At 37.6% G+C, this 21197-nt stretch overlaps 2 protein-coding genes across 3 annotated transcripts in view; both read right to left on the bottom strand.

The window, feature by feature from the left end:
* LOC101623989 (cytochrome b5 reductase 4) overlaps positions 1 to 5224 on the bottom strand; it is a 52539-nt gene extending 47315 nt beyond the window's left edge. The window contains exons 1-2 of the mRNA XM_004673657.2: positions 5044 to 5224; positions 1609 to 1762 (exon numbers count right to left, since the gene is read on the bottom strand). Coding sequence (XP_004673714.1) covers positions 1609 to 1762; positions 5044 to 5118 — 229 coding nt within the window. The 5' untranslated portion in view covers positions 5119 to 5224. The remainder of the gene's footprint in view (positions 1 to 1608; positions 1763 to 5043) is intronic.
* Positions 5225 to 7566: 2342 nt separating this feature from the next.
* Positions 7567 to 13255, bottom strand: RIPPLY2 (ripply transcriptional repressor 2). 2 transcript variants are annotated; one of them, XM_004674058.2, is made up of 3 exons: positions 11899 to 13255; positions 11524 to 11588; positions 7567 to 7787 (listed from the first exon to the last, which is right to left on the bottom strand). In XM_004674058.2, the coding sequence occupies exons 1-3, from the start codon at positions 12247 to 12249 to the stop codon at positions 7640 to 7642; spliced, it is 564 nt and encodes a 187-aa protein (XP_004674115.1). In that variant the 5' UTR covers positions 12250 to 13255; the 3' UTR covers positions 7567 to 7639. The 2 variants fall into 2 exon arrangements, 1 of the variants encoding a protein (XP_004674115.1); XR_001145375.1 differs by lacking the exons at positions 11524 to 11588; positions 11899 to 13255 and adding an exon at positions 11627 to 11843 and having other exon boundaries at positions 7708 to 7787.
* Between the last annotated feature and the right edge of the window lie 7942 nt (positions 13256 to 21197).

Below are 21197 nucleotides of genomic sequence, written 5' to 3'. Positions count from 1 at the left end.
AAAAAAAAAATCACAAGCTTTTTAGCCCATTAGTAAGATGAGGTCAAAAGGCAACCAATAATCTAAATTTCAGAGTGACAAGCCCATCTAAGGGAATGGCACACATAAATTGCTTTAATTTTGACAGACCACAGGAAAAAAGAGAAGTCATTACAAAAACAACTGAAACAAGGGTTCAGTACATACTAGTGCCACTTTAGAAGTCTGGAAACCTCCAGAACAAGAGGATTCCTTAGCCATTCACCACCTGATGGATTGTTTCCTGTCTTTTTTCCATAGTCTCTACCTCATGAGATATTTGTGAGAAAGCAGGGAAGAGCTGAAAAAGACCCATTGGTGGTACAAGTATGTAGTAGCTGCTCCAAGACTTGCAAGCAGAGCAGGGTACCAAGGAAATCTATCTACACTTATGGTCTTCATACAGCACGGTCATCCACCTCTAGTAAGGTTGAAGGGAGATATTCACCTATTACAGGTTGAACCCTGACATGAAGCAATCATTAATTATGCTGGAAAGTAAAGCCTTCTACCTTTCAGTCCTGCACTGACATCAGGCAGAAGTTAACTGCTACCAGAAAGGGTGGGAAAAACACATCCTCCTTTACCCTGCACTGATATTCAGGCAAAAACACTGGAGGAAGGACTCGTGCCCAGATTCTGCATTGATACAAATAGAAGATTTTCTAGAACTGGAAGAGAGTCAGGGAACTGCTCATACCCTGCATACTACTCAGCCTGTCTTCCTCCTCTTCTCCTGCTGGTATGAACCAATTCTGTGCTGAGAGACAGGACAAGGCAAAACATCTGCCTCCAATCTAGATTCTGCCCTGAGTAGGAGTCAGAGGAGATTTCCATCGTGAAAGGGACAGAGCACTGAGAAAGATCATTCCCTGGAGCTCAGGGGTTATATAGTAGGACAGAGGCTGAAAAAAGAAACTACAAAAACTCATGCTCTCCCTACAAGTCTAGCATCAAGTACAAGAGCAGTCTACCACTGGGAGAGAGACAAAAGCATAGAGACACTACTCAGGTATACAGGGTAGACATTCAGCTAAGAGTAGAGCAAGAACAATGAGACAATCCTCCTGAACTGCAGCTCTCATTTTAAAAACACAGTGGTAATGACCCACTTGTGGAAGAATTTAAAGCCTGTGGTACTTTGATAGTAACAATAGCAAACTTAAACCCCAAACCCGGCTCAAGAATTAACTAGAATGACTCAACTTAGTTGTCTGCCAGAAAAAGTACACCCATTTATGAATATAAATACCTCAGGTTCTACCATTCATGTATATATAAGGCATGGCAGTCAATAAAAATTCTTATGCTGCAGTGGCTGGTGATAACTTGATAGTGCTGTGATTTTAAACCCTGTACTCCAGGGATGCCCGACATCTGCTTTCTTTCAAAAGGACTATAGTACAGGGATGTTAAGTAAACAATTATCTAAAGAAGATATATAGTCCACATTCAGAATTATATGATATTGTCTATATTATTGTCTAATTATGAGTCATATCACAAAAAAACAGTATCATTGGGTTATATAGAATTGTAACTGGAAAGCCCAACCAACATGTCATATTATACATAAAAAATACCACCTACCTCTTATGCATATCCAACAATCATCTTTTTTGTTGTGTTTTTTCAGTTCTTCTTCAGTTACTTCAATTAACCTGCCTTGTAATCCTGTAAGGTCCTTTCCACTTTTGGTCAATCGAATCCAATCCATCAGACTTCTGCCCTGTTTTAGAGGAACCTACACAGAAAAAGGAAAGAATTCAGTGTGGATTCTTCAGGTTCTTTGCTTTCCTGTCTCCTTGCTACTTGTGTTCAGGCTGTTCATTATTCTTATTCCCATTTTAAAAGATAAGAAAACGCAAATCTAACAATTTAACAAATCTCTTTATAGCATTTGAAAGTTGTCAAAATCATTTTGCTGCAATTTATAATTCTATAATTTAAAGTTATAAGTAAATTAAACATTATACTAGATATCTGGGCATGAAGCAGAGCTTAGAATTGTCACATCAATGTTCATCATAGTGTCCTGTATGTCACAGTATAACAAGATTAACCTTAAGCCTAGGATCAGGAAACATGTTCTGGTACTGGTTCTACCAAGTGTGAACCGAATATTCTGGGGAAACAATTGGGAAGCTGATGTTCCTGTTATTATACAGCCACTGAGCTATCTGTGGCAGTAGTGGTGGTGAAGACTTCATCCCTTATAGGGACCTTAAAGCCTAAAATATTGTGTGGCCTTTTGCAGAAAAATGTGCTTATACCTGCCTAGAAGATTTAATAACAGGGTATTTGGGATTTGGTGCTTTGTTCTACTTTTGTAAAATAAACTGTTAGGTAAGAGCATTAGTATTCTAACCAGTTAAGATAACCTAATGGAAATTCTGCAAGAGATCTCTCTATATAGGATAAGGTTACTGTCTAACTTGTATAACTAGTTAACAACATACTATGGAAATGTTTAATGTAAAAGTAGACATATTCAAGGAAGCTTATCATTCACTAAATATTTGTGTGTCCTCCCACTCCAACTCATGTGCTGAAATCCTAAAGTCCAATGTCCCAATGTCCATTAGCAAATAGGGTCTCTGGCAGATGACTAGGTCCTATAAATTAGTGTCCTTATAAAATAAGCCTTGGAGAGTTCCTTCACTAGTTCTACCAAGTAAGGACATGGAAACGATAGCTCTGAATAGGCAATCAGGCCCACAACAGATATAAAACTGAGCTTCAACTTCCCAGCCTCCAAAACAGAAGAAATAAATTTGTTGTTTATGAGCCACTTAATCTATGGAATTTTGTTATAAGAGTCTGAAAGACAAAGGCATTTACACACTTCACTTTTATGAGTCAAACCTGTTTTAGGCATTCATTTATCCCCCAAATAACTAAGTGTGTAGGCCTGTGGTGTCTTTCCAATTTCACATTCTCTCTTACTAACCCACAATGTCCCACTTTTACATCACTGGAACTCTCTGGACCTTAAGTGCAAGAAAATGAATTTTCCTACCCCAAACCAAAAACATTTGACTCTCTTCATAATCTGCATAATAGTTAAAGTAATTGAAAATGAAAATTTAATCATGGACCATCCCTACTTCAGCAGCTCTGCATATTATAAGTCTACAAATTCCCTACAATGGGCTGCCAGGCATTTCATAATTTGGGCTTTTTTCTTTTGAAATGTACAATAATCTTTTTTTGTCCTCTTTTTGGACCTAAAGAGTCACTTTTGCTGTAACTCCTTATGGACTTTTGTCTTTAAATGGAACCTGAGAAATGTTTGGCAGTTTTAGTGGAGAAGAGTAGCAATTCTAACTCCTCTCTCTGGATAAAAATACCATTCAGCCAAGCATTTAGCTTATAGAAAGAAACAGGTCAAATAAGAGGATGGCTGAGTGAAAAGTCACAGTCAGTCATAGCCGATCAATCCTCTAAATCTAAAGGAACATTTCTTTTATATATGTGTGTGTGTGTGTATTACACACACACATATGTTAGATAAGTTTATTTTTACATATTTTTGTGTATTTTTCCACCTCAGTTGCAATCCCCTTGGGTTTCCCATCACCAAATCACCCATGTGCCATCACCACAGTCCAGTGTAAACATTTCTTTTTTTTTTTTTTTAAGATTTATTTATTTGTGCATACAGAACAGGCCAGAAGCTCAGGGGCGGTGAGAGGCTTCACCAGAGACAGAGCAGGGAACAGAACAGGCAGATGGAGGAAGTACACTGTAGAGGGGAGCAGCGGGCGGTCAGGAGAGGTCTGCCACACCATGTGGTCACCTCCCGGGGCAGGCAGGAATTGAACTCATGTGGAAGCGGCTTTAGATTCTCAGTGCTGTGCTTTAACCCGCTGCGCCACCAGGGAAGGCCCAGTGTAAACATTTCTTAACCAATTTTCTCTTCTGTGAAATGGAGATAACAAAAGCACCCACATACAGAATCACTGCAAAGATTAAATAAGTAACCAGATATATGACACCCAAAATACTTAGAACATACAGTATGGCCACCAGTAAACACTGAATAAACCCCAGCTATGTTATTATTACAGTCAGGTTTACTTACTTCTGAAAAGCTAATAAAAATTATTGATCCCTGAACTTATAACCGTGATCTAAACTTCAGGTCTAAGTAGAGAAAATAAGAAAACTGGTGAAGGTCCCGAATAAAGTTAAGACCTACCAGCTCATAAATGAAAAGGCGCAGCCTAAGTAGGTAGAAAGTTCAAAAACAAAAACATGTAGATGTGGTTACAGAATGAGGAACAAATAACAGGAGGGGCAACATTCATATAACAATGAACACTGGGGACAATGTTACTCAATTTTGCAAATTTGAAATACATTTGTAGTTCACCTGTTGCTAACAGGAACTTTGATTAAGCAAAACTTAAACAGTACAATTATTAACTTCAAAGCCAGCACGGATTTCAGTAGAAAAGCAGTGATAAAACAAGCGTCAGGTACCAGAGGAAGAAAGGCAGGGTGTGTCTATAGCAATCTAACCAGGGCTTGGCTTCTTCAAAACCTGAGCTCCTGGAGTCCCCTGGGATGGTGACAATCTGATCTCTGTGGCCACCGGCCATTCTTTACCTTCTGCGAGGAAATCTCTATCATTCACAACGTTCGGAACGGGAACAAGACTGGAGAGGAGGACGATTACTAAAGAAGGCAAGAGAGTTCTAAGTTCCCACATTAAGGCAAGCACAGTACCTATTTCTGTATTGTATACTTAAATTAGCGGGGGTGGGGGGGGGGGTTGGGGGAGTGGAGGGAGTTCAAGAAAAGGAATAACAGAATGGGATAAAAAGATGGTAAAGAAAAGAGATTACTAGGTAAGGGGGGAGATTAGGAGAATTCGAGGACTGGAGGCGACGTGGGTGCCAGCAAGGGCAGGAAGGAATGAGGCTGGAGGGAGGACAGGAGGCTGAAGACCTGTCAGGAGAGAAAGGACCGCGCGAGAAGTAGAAAGGCTGGTGCGGAGAGACCCGGGAGTCACCTGCTTACCTTGCTACGCCCCCCGGAGGCGACGCGCTGCTGTGAGCTGGGGGCCGGAAAGGACTGAGAAGGGACGTTCAACATCTTGGATCCCTGGCCCGGGCCCCCCGGGATCGCTGGCAGTCGGGATAGCAGAGTTACGGTAACACCTCCTGCTCCGGCTCCAGGGCCGGGCAGAGGCCAGGCCCCTGACCCACTTCCGGGGTCGCCGGGGTGAGGCGCGCCGTGACGCAACACGTAGAGGCCATAAAGGGTGGAGCCAATGGGAAGGAAGGAGAGCTAGAAGAGGTGGAACCAGCAGGAAGTACGCATGCTCCGTTATTCCTGCTCCCTGAACTTCAGCACCCACAGGCGGTGACAGCTTTTGCTGAAAAGTATTAGCTTGAAGCTGTTCCTTTGCCTTGGTGCTGACCGAATCTGAGAATTAATTCTGTAAAGTCCTGTTAACACAGAACACAAGTATCTGTCCATTAAAGACTATCAACACATTACTTGGAATACTAATATTAAAGCATGTTGACATCTCTGAAACTCTTCTGAGGCAGCAGGCTGTACCTCAAACAGAACCTTTAAATGCTAAAGTGTCAGATATAAACATGTTATTCCTATGGGGTGAAGAGAAAAGTAAGCTTTTAAGAACCCACGCTAATGACTAATGAATGAGTCAAAGACGTTCTAAGTCTTTTTTTTTTCTACTTATCTACTCACACATTTCTCTTCATCTAATTTTCTATCTTCCCTGATACCAGGAACTGTGTGTTGGCATAGCTCACTCCCAAATGAAGTGCTAAACAGTTAGCTTTATGATTCAATATTTCTGAACTTAAAGGCTAACTCCTATACAAGTTGCTTTAATATTGTAAAGCTTCACTTTTTCCATATGCATAATTTCAGATTTTATTTAGTAAGGATGAAGTGAGATGTCATGTGAAAACTATGCACTACGATGCCTGATTAATAGTAAACACCCAATAAAAGCCAGCGACCTTTCATAGTATTCCATCATAATAATGAAAGTATCAGCACAGTGCAGACAAGTACTAGTATCTAAGGCTTGAATTCTTTGCAAGTCCTTTTAGGAACATACACATCCAAGAGCAGAATCCAGTCAAGCAAGGATGGTTTTCAGAAGAGGAAGTTAACTCTCTACTCTTCTTTCCATTATTAACTTGCCCCAACTCTGAAACATGGTTTGACCTTGCTTTATTCCAATTACCATCTCTATAAAATGCCTGTAATCAATTTTTATAGAATTTTTTCCAAGCAGAAGGAAAAGTATGTGAATGTACATAGCCATTCAATCTCTGTCCATTAGCATCCTGGAGTAATATAGAAACATTTTCATTGGCAATCAAAATGTTTATCATGAAAAGGTTGTATTTGAACTAAAAGAACTTCATGATCATAGTTTTATTTGTCACATTTACTTTGCAAAATACCCCTATTTCAAATTTACTAGATGATGATGCATTCTTTTGTAAGTCTATATAAGAAAGACAAATCAATGAAAATGTCTTATTTCATTTCCCATAAGAAATTTTTTACATGGGAACATCAGAAGCAGAGAAGTAGAGCAAAAGAAGACAACATACAAGAAAATGTTTCCTATCTGTTAATTGTCTTAGCTGCACCTTAGAGAGAAGTGAGAAAATACTATCAAATTCTCATCTTCTGACTCCACTTTTTGGAACTCTAAGTAAGTGATAGTTATTTAAACATTTGTTCATAAAGTCTCATTGTAGTACCACGCATATTAAAAACACATATCTACCCCCCCCCCAGATTTAGGGACATTACAGGAGTGTTTAAGAGAAATTATAAAACATCACTCATTAAAGATACCTAAAATTTAGTACTCCTGATCCCATTCTCAATTAGAAAATTATTTAGGGCCCTCTCTTAGTGCAAGGGATTAAAATGAAGCACTCTTGAGCTATCTGCAGCCACTGAAGCATGTGCTCCAACCCTGCCAGGGAGGTGAACCACATGGCATGTCAGACCTCTTCTTTCCTACCTGCTGCTCCCTTTAACAGTGTAGGTAGATCCACCTGTTCTGTTCCCCACTTTTCTCTGGTGAATCCTCTCACACTCCTGCACCTCTGGCCTGTACCCTGGATCTTGTATACATAAATAAATAAATCTTTTTTTAAAAAAAAGAAAAATTTTAAAGTGTTTTTCACCATCTGCTGGCAAATACATAATAATAATGTGTGAACAATTCTCTTCATTATCTAATATTCTTCTGTAATTACAACATTCAGTGTGCATGTTACAAAACTCAGACTAGAAAACAAAGTGTTGACAGTTCTTGCAAAGCTATAACTAAATATTTGTAAAATCATAATGAAAGATAAATTTTTATTTACTGAAGAGGTCAAAATTATCTTTTGTAAACAGTAATGTATAAATAGAACCTATTTTTAAATTCTAAAAATGAATTATATTGTAGGGATAAAAAAAGGCCAAAATACCATAATAATTACAAAATATTTCATTTTATTAATAATTTATATACAAATAAGTTATTCTGAGAGGATTATGGTACATTTGTACACTAATTTTATGTCCTACAAGGCTTGAATGTCATCAAAAGTAAATCATTAGATTAATTTTCACAGATCAGCTCCTCAATTTCATCTTCACTATCAGAATCTTCATAAAAAGAAATTGTGGCTTGAATTGGAAAATTTTTCAGAAGAGCTTCTGCTTCTTGATATAAGTAATCATAACACTTTGATTTGGGCCAAAACAGTCTGAAAGAAGCAAACAACATAATTTGCTTTATATTTCATACTTGAAATCCTTATACTTAAGTAATGTTCAAATTTCAAGAGCTCTATATATTTAATAATTGATTTATTGTATATTTAAATACAGCCTTATGATAGCTTATAAATATTACTATCACAGCTTTCATTGAATCCACTTACCAAATAGTTGGTGGATCATTTTGAATCTCTACCCAAATTATAAATTGAATCAAACAAATTCACACTAAACCCTGTATGCATAAGACTAATATCTAGCTCACTTCAGGGATAATATATATATTTATTCTTATGAAGTACAAAAGGTTTGTCTTCCAATTTCTAAATTCATTTAGGGAAAAAGTAAATGCTATTACTGAATTAAAATTCTGATGACAGCCAATTTCATAAAGATGATAAAATTTTATGCATTTTATCCAAAGACAGAAATCAAAGATCTTGTTTCAAACTCTATTACATATATGACCAGTGAAAATCTAGAAAAGTACAAAAAGAAGTATTTTTAAAAGTTTGCATATGCACTCCCAGTTTGAGATACCTCTAACTCCAATACTGATCACATATCCTCCCCCTTCACTCCATCCAACTTAATTTGGGTTAACCATTTTAGTATTCTGAGAATGACACCAGTTTTACACAATGATTACTGTGTAAACATGATTACCTCAGAATTTCAAATGTCTGGCAAATAGTAATCTTGACATCAAGTTTTCTATTGTTTGCTTTTGAGGGGAAGAAAAGAGAAGGGATATAACAGAAAAGTCAACTACAGAGCAGTGATCTTAACGTAGAATAAATGGCCCCGATATCTAAACCCCTCTTTAATTCTAATAAAGAGAAGGTTACATTATATCTAATATGCCCCATTTTATAAGACAGAAAAATAGAATATAGTTTATAAGTGTTTCTAGCAAAATGACAGGAAAATTTGTATACATTATGCCTCAGTAAGTACCTATCAACAATTTAATCACTTCATAAGCATTTTAGTGACCTGTATTCCAGACATAATCCATGACTCAAAGATGAATAAGTCATGGTCCCTACTCTCAAGAAGTTAACAGAGACACACAATACTATGACAGATTGAAATGAAAATGAATATATAAATGACCTGGACAATAAGTCATTGTATTTACTTACATACATACATATTTAATGTCAGGGGACAGTTGAAAAAGGGTATAAACTAAGCTCCCACTCCTGACTCAGCAGGCAAGTTTGGGAGGCTAGACTAGGGAATAGATAGGCTTTGTTGGGGACAAGAACATAAAACTGATCGGCATGACCAGAAAAGCCAGCCTAGCTCCAGAAATGCAGAAGCAGAGTCCAGAACATGCTTCTGTGTCAAAGGCCAATGCTGGAGACCAGCTATCCCAGCAGATAACGGGTGCAAAATGACACCTCGAATTAGAAAGCCCTATAACAAGAGTATGAGAGAGAGAGCCTCAAGTCCTCCTTAGGACACAGACTTCTCCCAGCTCACCTGCCACTTCCCTTAGCAGTGTATTTCAATAAATTCACCACTCTGTCTTTGCTGAATTCTTTCATCCCCACAACTCCAGCCTCACTGATATTCCCACAACAGTTCAGAAAAGGAAGGAAAAGCTATATAGGAAATAATGTGTCAGGGCAACTGCATGTGCCAAAGAATACTGTTTAATTGTTTCACATAGTCTCAACAGAATTTCTCACTGACCATTTTTTTCTTCCAAAGGACATGATAATTTCTTGAATTCCCCCTATTCTGAGTGGTTCTTTTCAGTCATCTTCATGGACCTCTATATCTCTCTATATAGGTTAGAAGTTGGCCTTCCTCCAGGGGGTTATCACTAGTAAATATCTTTCTTCTCGTCCCTCCCTGGTGGCGCAGCGGGTTAAAGCACTGCACTAAGAAGCTGAAACCACTTCCCCATGAGTTCGATTCCCACCCGCCCCACCTGCCCCGGAGGTGACCACATGGTGTGGTAGACCTCTCCTGACCCGCTCACTGCTCTCGGCAGTAGTGTACTTCATCGATCTGCCTGTTCTGCTCCCCACTCTGTCTCTGGCGAAGTCTTTCGCCACCCCTGAGTCTCAGGCCTGTACCCCAGTTCTGTATGCACAAATGAATAAATCTTTAAAAAAAAAATCTCTCTTCTCTCACATTAAGATAACATTACTTAGTACCATAATTTCCCCAGCTACTCCTTTTCCAAAGGCTCCCACATCTATATTTCATTTAAGATCTGAATGCTGGCTAGCTGATCAACCTTTCAAAAGGATGTCTCTATCTGGATGGCCCTAAGCAAAGTAAATACCATAAATGGAAAACCACTTATCTTGCTTCCCAAATTTCATTTAAGCCCTAATATCCTTTGTGATAGGATCGTATTTACCTGCTAATCAGTCACAGCTTGGAAGCTAGTCTGTCTTTTTACCTCTTCACCTACCTTATCCAAAGCATTTTTAACCCTAATCTATTTCATTACCAAACTAGTTCCCAAATTCAACCAGTCCCATCCCCACTCTCAATGCCTTAGAAATGGTCTTTATCATTCTAGCCTGAACAAATGCAACAATTTCCAATATTACTTTAGTAATTCTTCTGAAACACAAATATGATCACATACTCATCTCATTAAAATTCTTTGATTTTAAGTAATTTCCTAGTACCACCTGCAGAATAATGCCCTTGAGTTCAGAACAAAACTGAGCCAAAGTGTAAAAATTGGCCTTTGGATTCCCTGCTGGAATAATCACAGCTTCCTGCACCCAAATTTCTGCTTCTCAGTGCTTTCAAATTGAACTGTGATATCGCCCTTTATGTCTTTCCTTGAACTATTTCATCTGTCCCTACCTTCCTTACTTGCAAACTTCAAGATGTCCTAGGCAACCACAGCCTATAATATATACACTCCTGAGCCCTACTCCTTCTTGGCAGTTAGGTACTTGACCACCTCTGCCTACTTGTAAAACTGACCAACCTGAACTCTACTGCAACTTGCCACTGGACCATTATTATTGTTTCCTGGGTCCTTCACTATTGCTAGCACACGATAAAAAATTAATCAACGTGCACTAATAGAAATATTAGAAACTATTTATAAACCTATACATGTTTTACAAACATCATATGGGGTTTCATTTAACAGCTCCCTGAAGCAAAGGGCAGAATTAAACTTTCATCTGAATAAAAGCTACAGATTCTAACAGGAAGGATGTCGTTGTTTACGCTAGCTTCTCACTATTATATCAATTAATTTTTGATCACTTTTATGATCCTAAGTAATATTTAGGGCTTTTAGTACATTTTCATTTTCTCTTACAATCTTAGCTTGATTTGCTGTACAACTGCAAGAGAACAATATTACAAGAGATTATTGTACACACACTGCCTAATGTGAAATTAATTTCACTCAGCCCCTTTAATAGTCAGAAGAAAATACTTTGCATGCACAACATGTCTACACCACTCACTTTTCCTTTTTATAAATGCATTCTTTAAGCGTTTAGTGAGTGTGCGCAGATTTACAATTCTTCTAGGTGACAGTATGAGCACCTGTATTTTTCAACTTGATAAGAGAAGGAACTGCAGGGCTAGAAAGGGAAAATAAAACCTTGAAGGTTGATTTTTCAATAGAAAAACTGCAGCACTAGGTGCTGAGCTGAGCTCTGTGATGCCCGGACCCTCCCTTGAGGATGGAAGCTCAGGAGATCTTGGGTGAGGCCTGCCACTCACCTAACCGGGTGTCTGTAATTGGAAAGCTTTCCTAAAGCTGCAGTCATTCCGGAGCCATCAGATACCTAGGAATGAAAGGAGATCAACCGCAGTTATAACTCACCTTCTTCCAGAAACCGGAAACGCGCGCAATCAAACGTTCCTCGTGCCCACTGGGAATGTGACCCCGAGGTTCCTAGCAACCTGGCTCTCTGACCCAATCGTGTGTGCCAGTTGCTCTGAAGGACACCGCCACCGCATCAGCGCCAGAAGGGCCACCGACAGGGGCGCCGGCAGGCGCGATCTTCAGCGAGCCAGCCGTGTGGCTCTCGCACCATACCTAACGGACAGTCTACGTCCCTCGGAGGCGCGGCTAGGCGTGCGCTGCTCACTTACCGCCTCCGCAACGAGGTGCGGCTCCTCCTCTTCCTTGCCTGGGGCGTGAACCCAAGGTCTCCAGAAGCCGGCGGATCTGTGGGGTGGGGGACACAAGGTGCGCGGAGGAGACGTGCGCCCAAAGACTGGAGACCTTATCGCAGCCAAGCTCGGGCCAGGCGGTTGCGAAGGGCCCAGGGCGCAGGGGAGAAGCGGGGGAGTGAGTGATGGGGAGGCGTCGGGGGCTGCCCGCGAGCTATACCCGGAGTCTGCGCCCCTACGCGGCGTCTGGCTGTCTGGGGCAGACGGTTGCTGTTGGCGGCAGCGAGCGCATTCTCCAGCTTCGCTCTCTGCGAGATCCGAGGTCTCCATGGTGCGCCCGGCTCCGCCAAGTCCTGCTGACAGCTCGCGGTCAAGCCTTCCACCCGCCCGGCCTCAGACCCTAGCTTTTATATAACCCCAGCGGCCTGCTGCATATTTAGGGTCCGTTTCCTCTCCGCCTCTCTCTCCCTTGTAGCCGCATAAACAAAAAGGCTGCGCGTGAAGGAGCAACGGGCTGAACCCTGGGTGTGAACGCGTGCAAGCCCCCAAATGGCCTGTGAAGAGGTTTTGTCGAGCAAGTGTTAATCGCTCTTAGACACGTAGCTGCGGGAAGCGTGGGGGGAAGGTGGATGTCCAACTTTCGCCGAGAAGGCAAATTTCCTAGTGAAGTAGCTAGGAGGGGATAAAATTAAGCTACTCGACAGGCTTTGTGTATTTCTTCAAAAAGGCCAAGTGGCTGTCTGATAATTGACCTGAATCTCACGGCTTTTGTGGTCCAGGGCAAATACAACTGCTTATGCATTCTGTATTCTAAAAAAATGAGATGCCAACCAAATTTAAAAGACTGGCCTTAATTCTTTGGTCTGGCAGAATGAAAGACGGATGATGAATAAATGGATGCTTTACAAAAGGAATATTGTCCTTTTTTCTAATGTGTTGTCAGACTAGATTCATACAGCTCTCTATTATTATTTGAGATAATACAAAAATTCACAAGACATAAGCTGTAAAAGACTGAATGTTTCAGCCAAAAGCCAAAGACTGGACTCAAATGATTTGTGCATATAGCTCTACATTCATTTCTCAGATATTTGTCATTCCCCCCAACCCTTATCTGTGTCCTCCAAGACCTTGAGTTCAATCTTTATAATTCTATAATTACTTCGCGCACACAATTCCATCATTACTCAATAATAATTAGAAAATTCTTTTATTGAGAAGGGTATGTGTCAAATAGTAATGAAATCTTGTACAAGTTGGTCAATGTTACTGTTCTTCTGCTTCTCTTAAGTTACCCATCATTTTCTATAGAGGTCTATTAAACTTGTATAATTTGTTATAATGTAAAGGAAAGATATGTAAATGTCATAATTTATTTCAAATACTAAAACTGAACTTCTTCTTAAAAGTTGTAATTAAAAGTTTTAAATGTAAGCTCCAGTGTTTCTGCTGTTCATTCAGTTTCTCTTAGGGAAATCATCTAATGTATACCTAAAGACTTATAATGACCACCTGTCAAGAGGATGAGATAAAGTTGTTTCAGATAATGACATCAGCAAGAATGGGTACATAATGCATATCTCAGTGCCTGAGATTTATTGTTGGTCTAAATAAAATTAAAATTTGGAATTTTTGCTATAGTGCCTGACATGTACTCTCAAGAAATTTTAAGCTATTTTAAACATAAACCCTGAACAGATGTTTAGCTATCTGATAAAACAGCAAGCCATATTGAGTAACAAAACCATATTCTAAACAGAGGAATGAGACAAAGAAGAGAATTGATAGGTTTGTTTGGGCAAATAAGGAAGTCATTTTAAAGTACATGAAAACCAATTTGGATTTCCAGCAGGATCAATCACTGTGTGTTCAGTATGGTAGTGGAAAGAAAAATGACAGTGCTTCTAAAGGCAGGCTATTCCTAGAGCAGAAAGTTGGCAGAGGAAATAGAAAGGACCTAGACACTTAGAAGCCACACATGTCCTGGTAAGACATGTCAGTTTTATTCTGTAATCACTGGTGAAAGATTTTAAGATGCAGAGTGGAGTGGTCAATTATTCCATTTTCTAAAACAGCCATATGGGAGATAGACTTAGGGAATGCTGAGGCTGGAAAGAATGATATAATTTTCAGTCATTGCAATAGTTCAGCAAGTGGTAATGATATGCATTCTAAGGCTAGAAATAAAAGAACATATCTTAGGAGAACTTAGATATGTTCTCTTAAGAAAATTTAGGGAATAGAATCGTAAGAACTATCTGAATCATAAAATGCAGACAGACATGAAAGTGGTATCTATATATGTCCCCAGATGGCTCAAAAAGGACAAAGAAAGCAGAAGATATGGGGGGGGGGTGTGGAGGGGGCTTGGGTAAGATGTTACTGTGTTGTTTTATTTTGTTAATATTGCACATGGAGTGGGCATAGTGAATTAATTTGGTTTTGGATCTTGAATCAGTCAAGTTGAATGAGGTATATAAAAATCACTAATAACTCCAATGTCTCATAGGCTTGAAACAACAAGGTTTACTTCTCATTCAGCTAGTTGCCATTTCTGTTTGATGGGACATCTGCTGCATATTATCTTCACTTACAGATATAAGCTGATGGAACTTCTTTCCTCTGAAGATAGCCACCTTTAATAGAGGGAAAGCAATAAGGCTAATTAATACATTTTAAAAAGTTTAGTAACATATAGGTAAAGAAGCTGTCCAGATGGCTATCAGAAATATGAGATCTGGGTGTCAATAGTTCATGGCTAACGATTTAAATGTGGAATCATAAGAAAAGGGTAAATATACCATCTTCTTGGTTCAATCATGTATTTTTGGGCATTTGGGTTGATTTCACATCTTCCCTATTGTAAATAGAGCAGCAATAAACATAGGGGTGCAGATGTCCTTTGAATTATTGTTCTGTGTCCTTTGGGTAGATACCTAGGAGTGGAATTGTTGGATTGTATGGAAGCTCCATTTAAGAAACCTCCACACAGCTTTCCATAGTGGTTATACCAGTTTGTATTCCCATAGCAGTGTAGAAGAGTTCCTTTTTCTCCATACCCTTGCCATCATTTATTGTTGCTTTTTTTAAATATATATCACTCTCAATGGCATATATATATATATACATATATATATAGTGGAATATTACTCAGCAATCAAAAAGATAAACTCATACGAGTTCATGGATGGAACTGGAAAAGATCATGCTTAATGAAATAATCCAAAAAGAAAAAGTAAAAAATGCTAGATAGTTTCACTTATAGGAGGAGTGTAAGGGACCAGGGGAGAAAATAGTAATTGTAATAAAGTAAAAAAGAACATCAACTAACAACTATAAACCAGAGACATTCTATGGTGGAGGAGAAGGGAACAAGACCAAAACTGGGGTGGGTGGGAAGAGCACATGGGACTATGGTGATGGTACATGGTTGAAGTGGTGGTGGGAAAACCATGAGGATTATAACAGATGAAAAAATGTACAAAATGAAGAATATGTAAAAATATATATGTAAAATTAAAAACTAAAGCAGTAAGGAATGTGAAGCAATTGAGAATGATTATAAATTAAAGCCTAAAAGTGTTAAACTATAGGAATTGATTAATTTTTCCAGAGAAAGTTTGTTGCTTGAAAGCAGGACCAAAGGACCAAGGAAAAAATTTGGAGAGTATTTAGTTGTCAAATGAGTATACAAAAAAAAAAACTCACTGAAAAGGAATAATGAAATTGCAGGAGAGCTGGTACTCAGCAATTGTTTGTAGATCAGGTGTGTTGGAAACATGGAATGAAAGAATTTTAACCAAAGGGTGAAATGAAATAGGAGCATATATTAATTGAATTTGGCAGTTGTGCAGTTAAAGAGATTTTACATCTTCTACATAGGGTGATGAAGACTTTTTCACAATATGTTGAGATATCAACATGAACAAGTAAAAACATTGAGTGTGGCTGTTAATTTGGGGGGCGGGGAAGAAATATGGAGAACGCTGGGTCAGTAGAGAGTTTTTAGAGTGCAAGAGATGGGAGAATGTCTACAAAAGAAGAGGCAGGAGAACAGAGGCATCCAGAGAGAGGGGACTGGGTCATGGCTGGTGGGTTGCCAAGAGGTAGGAGAACTGGGATCCCTGGCTATGGGGAGGATTCTCATGAGGGTGGAGAATATGCATGAGTGATGACAGTAATCCAGGCCTGGGATCACTACAGTGAAAAATATTTAAGCTAGGTCACCAGATCTACTGTGGTAAAGGAGATGCAAATCAATTAAAAAACATTAATTGTCTTAAATATATGAAAAAAGCAATGTGACACTGCAATGAAAAATGGAAAACCAATTAATAAATTACAGCAGATTTACATTCAATCAAATTTAGGTAAAATGGGAAATATAAATATAAATTTATATTTTAGATTTATGTAAATATAAATCTAGAAGATCTAAAACCTTCATTTATTCCATTTATGCCACATATTTGATGTTGAAGCTGACTTCCAATGTGACAAAGGCCAATCTAACTTATTTATGTTACATTTTAAATTTATTTTGGAATTCTCTGTGGGTATCACCATTACACTTAAAACATGTGCTTTTCAAAAATTGATATATTGGCATAAAACATTAGTTTCAGACATATCATGACTCAATATATGTATATACTGCAAAATGATCATAATGATAACTCTAATTGACACATCACAGTTAAAATTTTTTCTTGTGATGAAAACTTTTGAGACCTACTCTCTGTAACCTTTAAATATGAAATATAGTATTATTGACTCTAGTCATCAGGTTATATATAATATCCTCCAGACTTATTATCTTAATTGTATTATTTTTTATTGAGGTCACATGAGACTGCAGTTATATGTTATGACATCACAGCCAATAGCAAGGCACCCATAATCCTGCAAATGTAAAAAATTGATTGGACCCCTCCTGACTCCCTCTGGTAACCTCAATTTTTAGATTTCTAAGGGTGTGTTTTAGTTTGGTTTTGTCTGCTCCTTTGTTCTATTTCTTTTATATTCCACCTGAGTGAAACCATAGTGTTTGCTGTCTCCTGATTCATTTTGCTTAACATAATCTCCAGACCCAGCTATGTTTATGCAAATGTCAAGATTTCATCTATTTTATGGCTAAATAACATTCCATTGTGTATATAAACTACAGTTTCTTAATCCATTCATCTATTACTGGATATTTAGGTTTTTTCCATAAACTGGCTATTGTAAATAGTGTTGCAATGAATTTAGGAGTTCATATGTCCCTCTAAATTACTGTTTTTGCATTCTTTGGATAGGTACTGATGGGTGGAATTGCTGTATCCTCTGATAGATCTATTTCTCATATTCTGAGAAACACCATACTGTTTTCTATAGGAGACAGACAAGTCTGTTTCCACCAGTAGTATACAAGTGTTCCTATTCCACATCCTTGTCATCTATTGTTGTTTCTGATCTTTTTTATATGGGTGCACCTTTCTCATGGGTGTGAGAGGGTATCTCATGTGGTTTTGATTTGCATTTTCCTAATAAGCAATAATGCACAGTTTGATGTGTCTTTCTTTTATGTTATATATAACTTTAAAACTGGTAATTTGTACTTTTTGCCTCTCTTTGTCCATTTCACCACCTATATTCCAGCAACCACCAATCCATTCTCTGTATCTGAAAGTTTGGCTTTTTTTTGTTGTTAGTTTTGTAGATTTGATACATAAGTGAGAGCGTATGTTGCTTGTCTTACTCTGTATAACTTATTTCATTTAGTCTAAATGCCCTCAAAATCCATTGATATTATCACAAATGACAAGATAGACTTTTTTTTCATATTAATACCACCCCATTATGGGTATGTATATCACATTTCTTTATCAATTCATCCATTGAGAGACATTTAGGTTCCTTCCATGTCTTGACTATTGTAAATAATGCTGCAGTGAATACATTGGCGCATTCATCTTTTCAAGTTAATATTTTTATTTCCTTTGGATAAATACCCAAAAGTAAACATGCTTGATCATATGGTAGTTCTAGTCTTAATTGTTTTGAGGAAACTCCATATTATTTTCCATAGTGACCATACCAGTTTACATTCCTACCAATGGTGGAAATGTAAGATGATAAATGTCTCATTTTGGTTTAGGATTGCATTTCACTGATGATCAGTGAAGCTGATCATCCCTTCTTTAACGAAGCATCTATTCAGATTCTCTGCTCATTTTTTAACTGGAGCATTAGTTTTTTGCTACTTAGTTGTTAAATTCTTTATATATTTTAATACTTTATGCATTAATAAATATTTTCTCCCAGTGAATTGGTTGCCTTTCCATGTTATTGATGGTTTTCTTCTTTACTGTATAGAAACTTTTTAGTTTGATGTCATCCCTCTCGTTTATTTTTGCTTTTTGGGTCGGGTCCATAACATCATCTCCAAAACTGATATCCAGGATTTATCACCTATATTTTCTTCTGAGAGATTCTGATTCATTGAAATCTTCAATCCATTTTGAATTGATTTTTATATATGACACACAATAAGTGTTCTGGTGGGGCTTTTTGTTTTATTTTGTTTTTGCTGTGTCTGTCCAGTTTCCCAGCACCATCTATTGAAGATGTTCTCCTTACTCCTTTCCCCCATTGCATTAGGTTGTTGGAAAAGTCATGATCCATTTTTTTCCCCAATACATACATTCTTGATTTCTTTGTCATACACTAAATAACCATATAGATGTGGGTTTATTTGTAAACTTTTTATTCTGTTCCATTTGTTTATATGTCTTTTTTATGCCAGTATCATATTGTCTTAATTACTATGGTTTTGTAATATAGTTGAAATGAAGAGGCATCATGCTTATTGTTTTGTTGTATCTGCTTGGCTAATCAGTCTTTTTTAGTTTTACACAAATTTTAGGATTGCTTGTTTTATTTTTGTGAAAAATACCACTGGAATTTTGATAGGGATTTCATTGAATCTATAGATTGCTTTGGGTGTTAGGGACCATTTTAACAACATTAACTCTTCCAATCTATATAAGCACATAAGCACAGGTTATTTTTCTATTTATTTATGTTTTTTCATCATTACCTTTCAGTTTTCAATTTATAGCTCTTTTATCTCTTTGGCTAAGCATATTTATAGGTCAGGTCTTTTATTATCTTTTTAATGAAATTGTAAGTGGGTTTTTCTTTTCTTTTTTTTTTTTTAAAGATTTATTTATTTATTCATACAGAACTGGGGTACAGGCCAGAGATGCGGAGGGTGAGAGGATTCACCAGAAACAGAGCGGGGAGCAGAACAGGCAGATCGACGAAGTACACTGCTGAGGGGAGCAGCGGGAGGGTCAGGAGAGGTCTGCCTCGCCATGTGGTCACTTCCAGGGCAGGCGGGAATCGAACTCATGTGGAAGTGGCTTAAGCTTCTTTGTGCTGTGCTTTAACCGTAAGCGGGTTTTTCTTAATTATCTTTCTTATTTTGTAGTTTTATAATTTATCACACTTTTTATAACACATCAATGCTTCAGACAAATCAACAAAACCTGTCAGTATTAAAAATACAAAAAGTTTCTTTCATTCAATACGTAGTTATTGAACACCTATGTCTCAGACAATGCTCTAAGAGCGTTTGGATATGTCAGTGAACAAAGCATACACAACTCTTTACCTTCATGGAGCTTATATTCTAATAGTCATCTAGCCACCAACTTTTATATTTTACTAAAAAAAGTATTACAAATTTATCTTACATTTATCTCTGAATTTTTACATGACTATAATATGAGAAAAGGGAAGATTGGAAAGGGATAAGAACACATAAGAAACAATGTATGTGTTCTATTTTATCCAGAAAAAAATAACCAATAAAAATAAAAGTTAGAGCTTGAACTAGGTTCCCATTTTGAATGTGACCTGATGTTGCCCTCTTCTTTTAAACGACAGGATGACCTCAAACAGGGTATGACTTATCATCCTCTTAGAGACTGAGGTGAGAATCAGAAGTGTGAAGGAGTGAGGGGAATATAATGAGTCACAGCTGCTATTGTCACAATGTGCCTCCTGAATAATGTGGCTTTGCTTGTACAAATCACTGCCAATTTCAGTTCATACACATTTCCTTTTATCCATGACTTTTTGGTTAAGGAAAACTATAATATCAGTTTAACTAGCCAGATTCTTTTTAAAGGATTGTATATACAAAATGTGTTCTTTTCTAGGAAAATTATTCATATGTGTCTGAAAAAAATAATTTATTAATGATTTTTTTGATATTTTATTTCAATTACATAGTTATGTTTTCACACAGCAAAATTTAATACAGAAAAATACCCTACAAGTGATAGCTGTTAGGAATTTTTTGGAGTGGTGGAGTCATTCTAAAATTGGACTGTAGTGATGATGGCACAACTCTATAATTTACTAAGTGACACTAGCTCATACAGTTAAATACCAGAATTATAAGGTGTATAAGATATGTATTAAAAAGAAAACTTTTAAGTATGACTTTAAAGGTTAGACCCTAACCACATGAGTCTGAAAAATGACACTGCAGTCAGGCTTAATATTATTTAAAACTTTTCTGATTTGCAGATTTTTAAATAGGTATATTTCTGGTAGAGAAAACAACTTTTGTAATATCTGTAATAACTTTAGAATTTGTATTTATGCTTAAATACACTGGTCTCTGGGAAGTTCTTGGTAGTTTTACAGCAGGACAGTCTCTCCAAGGCTCCCCATGGATGCTTTGATTGGTGGTCACCAGAGCAAGTTTTTTAGAAAAAATTAGAAAAGCTTGTATTGGGTCTGCATGTAAGTAATTAGACCTCCCCAAACTGTCTCCCAGTAATTCTCCACTACTGCTGACTAGCCAGAACAGGGATCTCACAGTGAGGCCATTAAAAAAAGAAACACTTGCCTCACTAACTGGCAATTGAACTAAAGAACAAGCAAATGTACTCAAGTGACTTGGAATTTTGTTTTGCATTATTAGAAAATTAGCATAAGAATGTGTCCTTAGTACTAATCTAAAATGTTCTTTCTTACTATTGGACTGGACCTTCTATGATCAATATTTTATTCTAAAATCTCATTTGGGATAGCTGATCTAATAGATTTTTTAGTTTGAAGATTGAATTCTTACAAAAAGTGTTTCTAAGCTTCAGACATTTGAGAATCTTCCCAGATTTCAGATAAAGATAACAATTGTGATTAAAAAAAAATAAAAAAGACTGACTGAGAATGGAGCAGAGCTAGCACATGTTGTTTTAAACCAAGAAGGTGATCACAGA

The sequence above is a fragment of the Condylura cristata genome, unplaced genomic scaffold (assembly GCF_000260355.1).
Source record: "Condylura cristata isolate star-nosed mole 26May11 unplaced genomic scaffold, ConCri1.0 scaffold00001, whole genome shotgun sequence".
Classification (NCBI taxonomy): Eukaryota; Metazoa; Chordata; class Mammalia; order Eulipotyphla; family Talpidae; genus Condylura; species Condylura cristata.
This window is presented reverse-complemented; position numbering and strand designations above follow the sequence as displayed.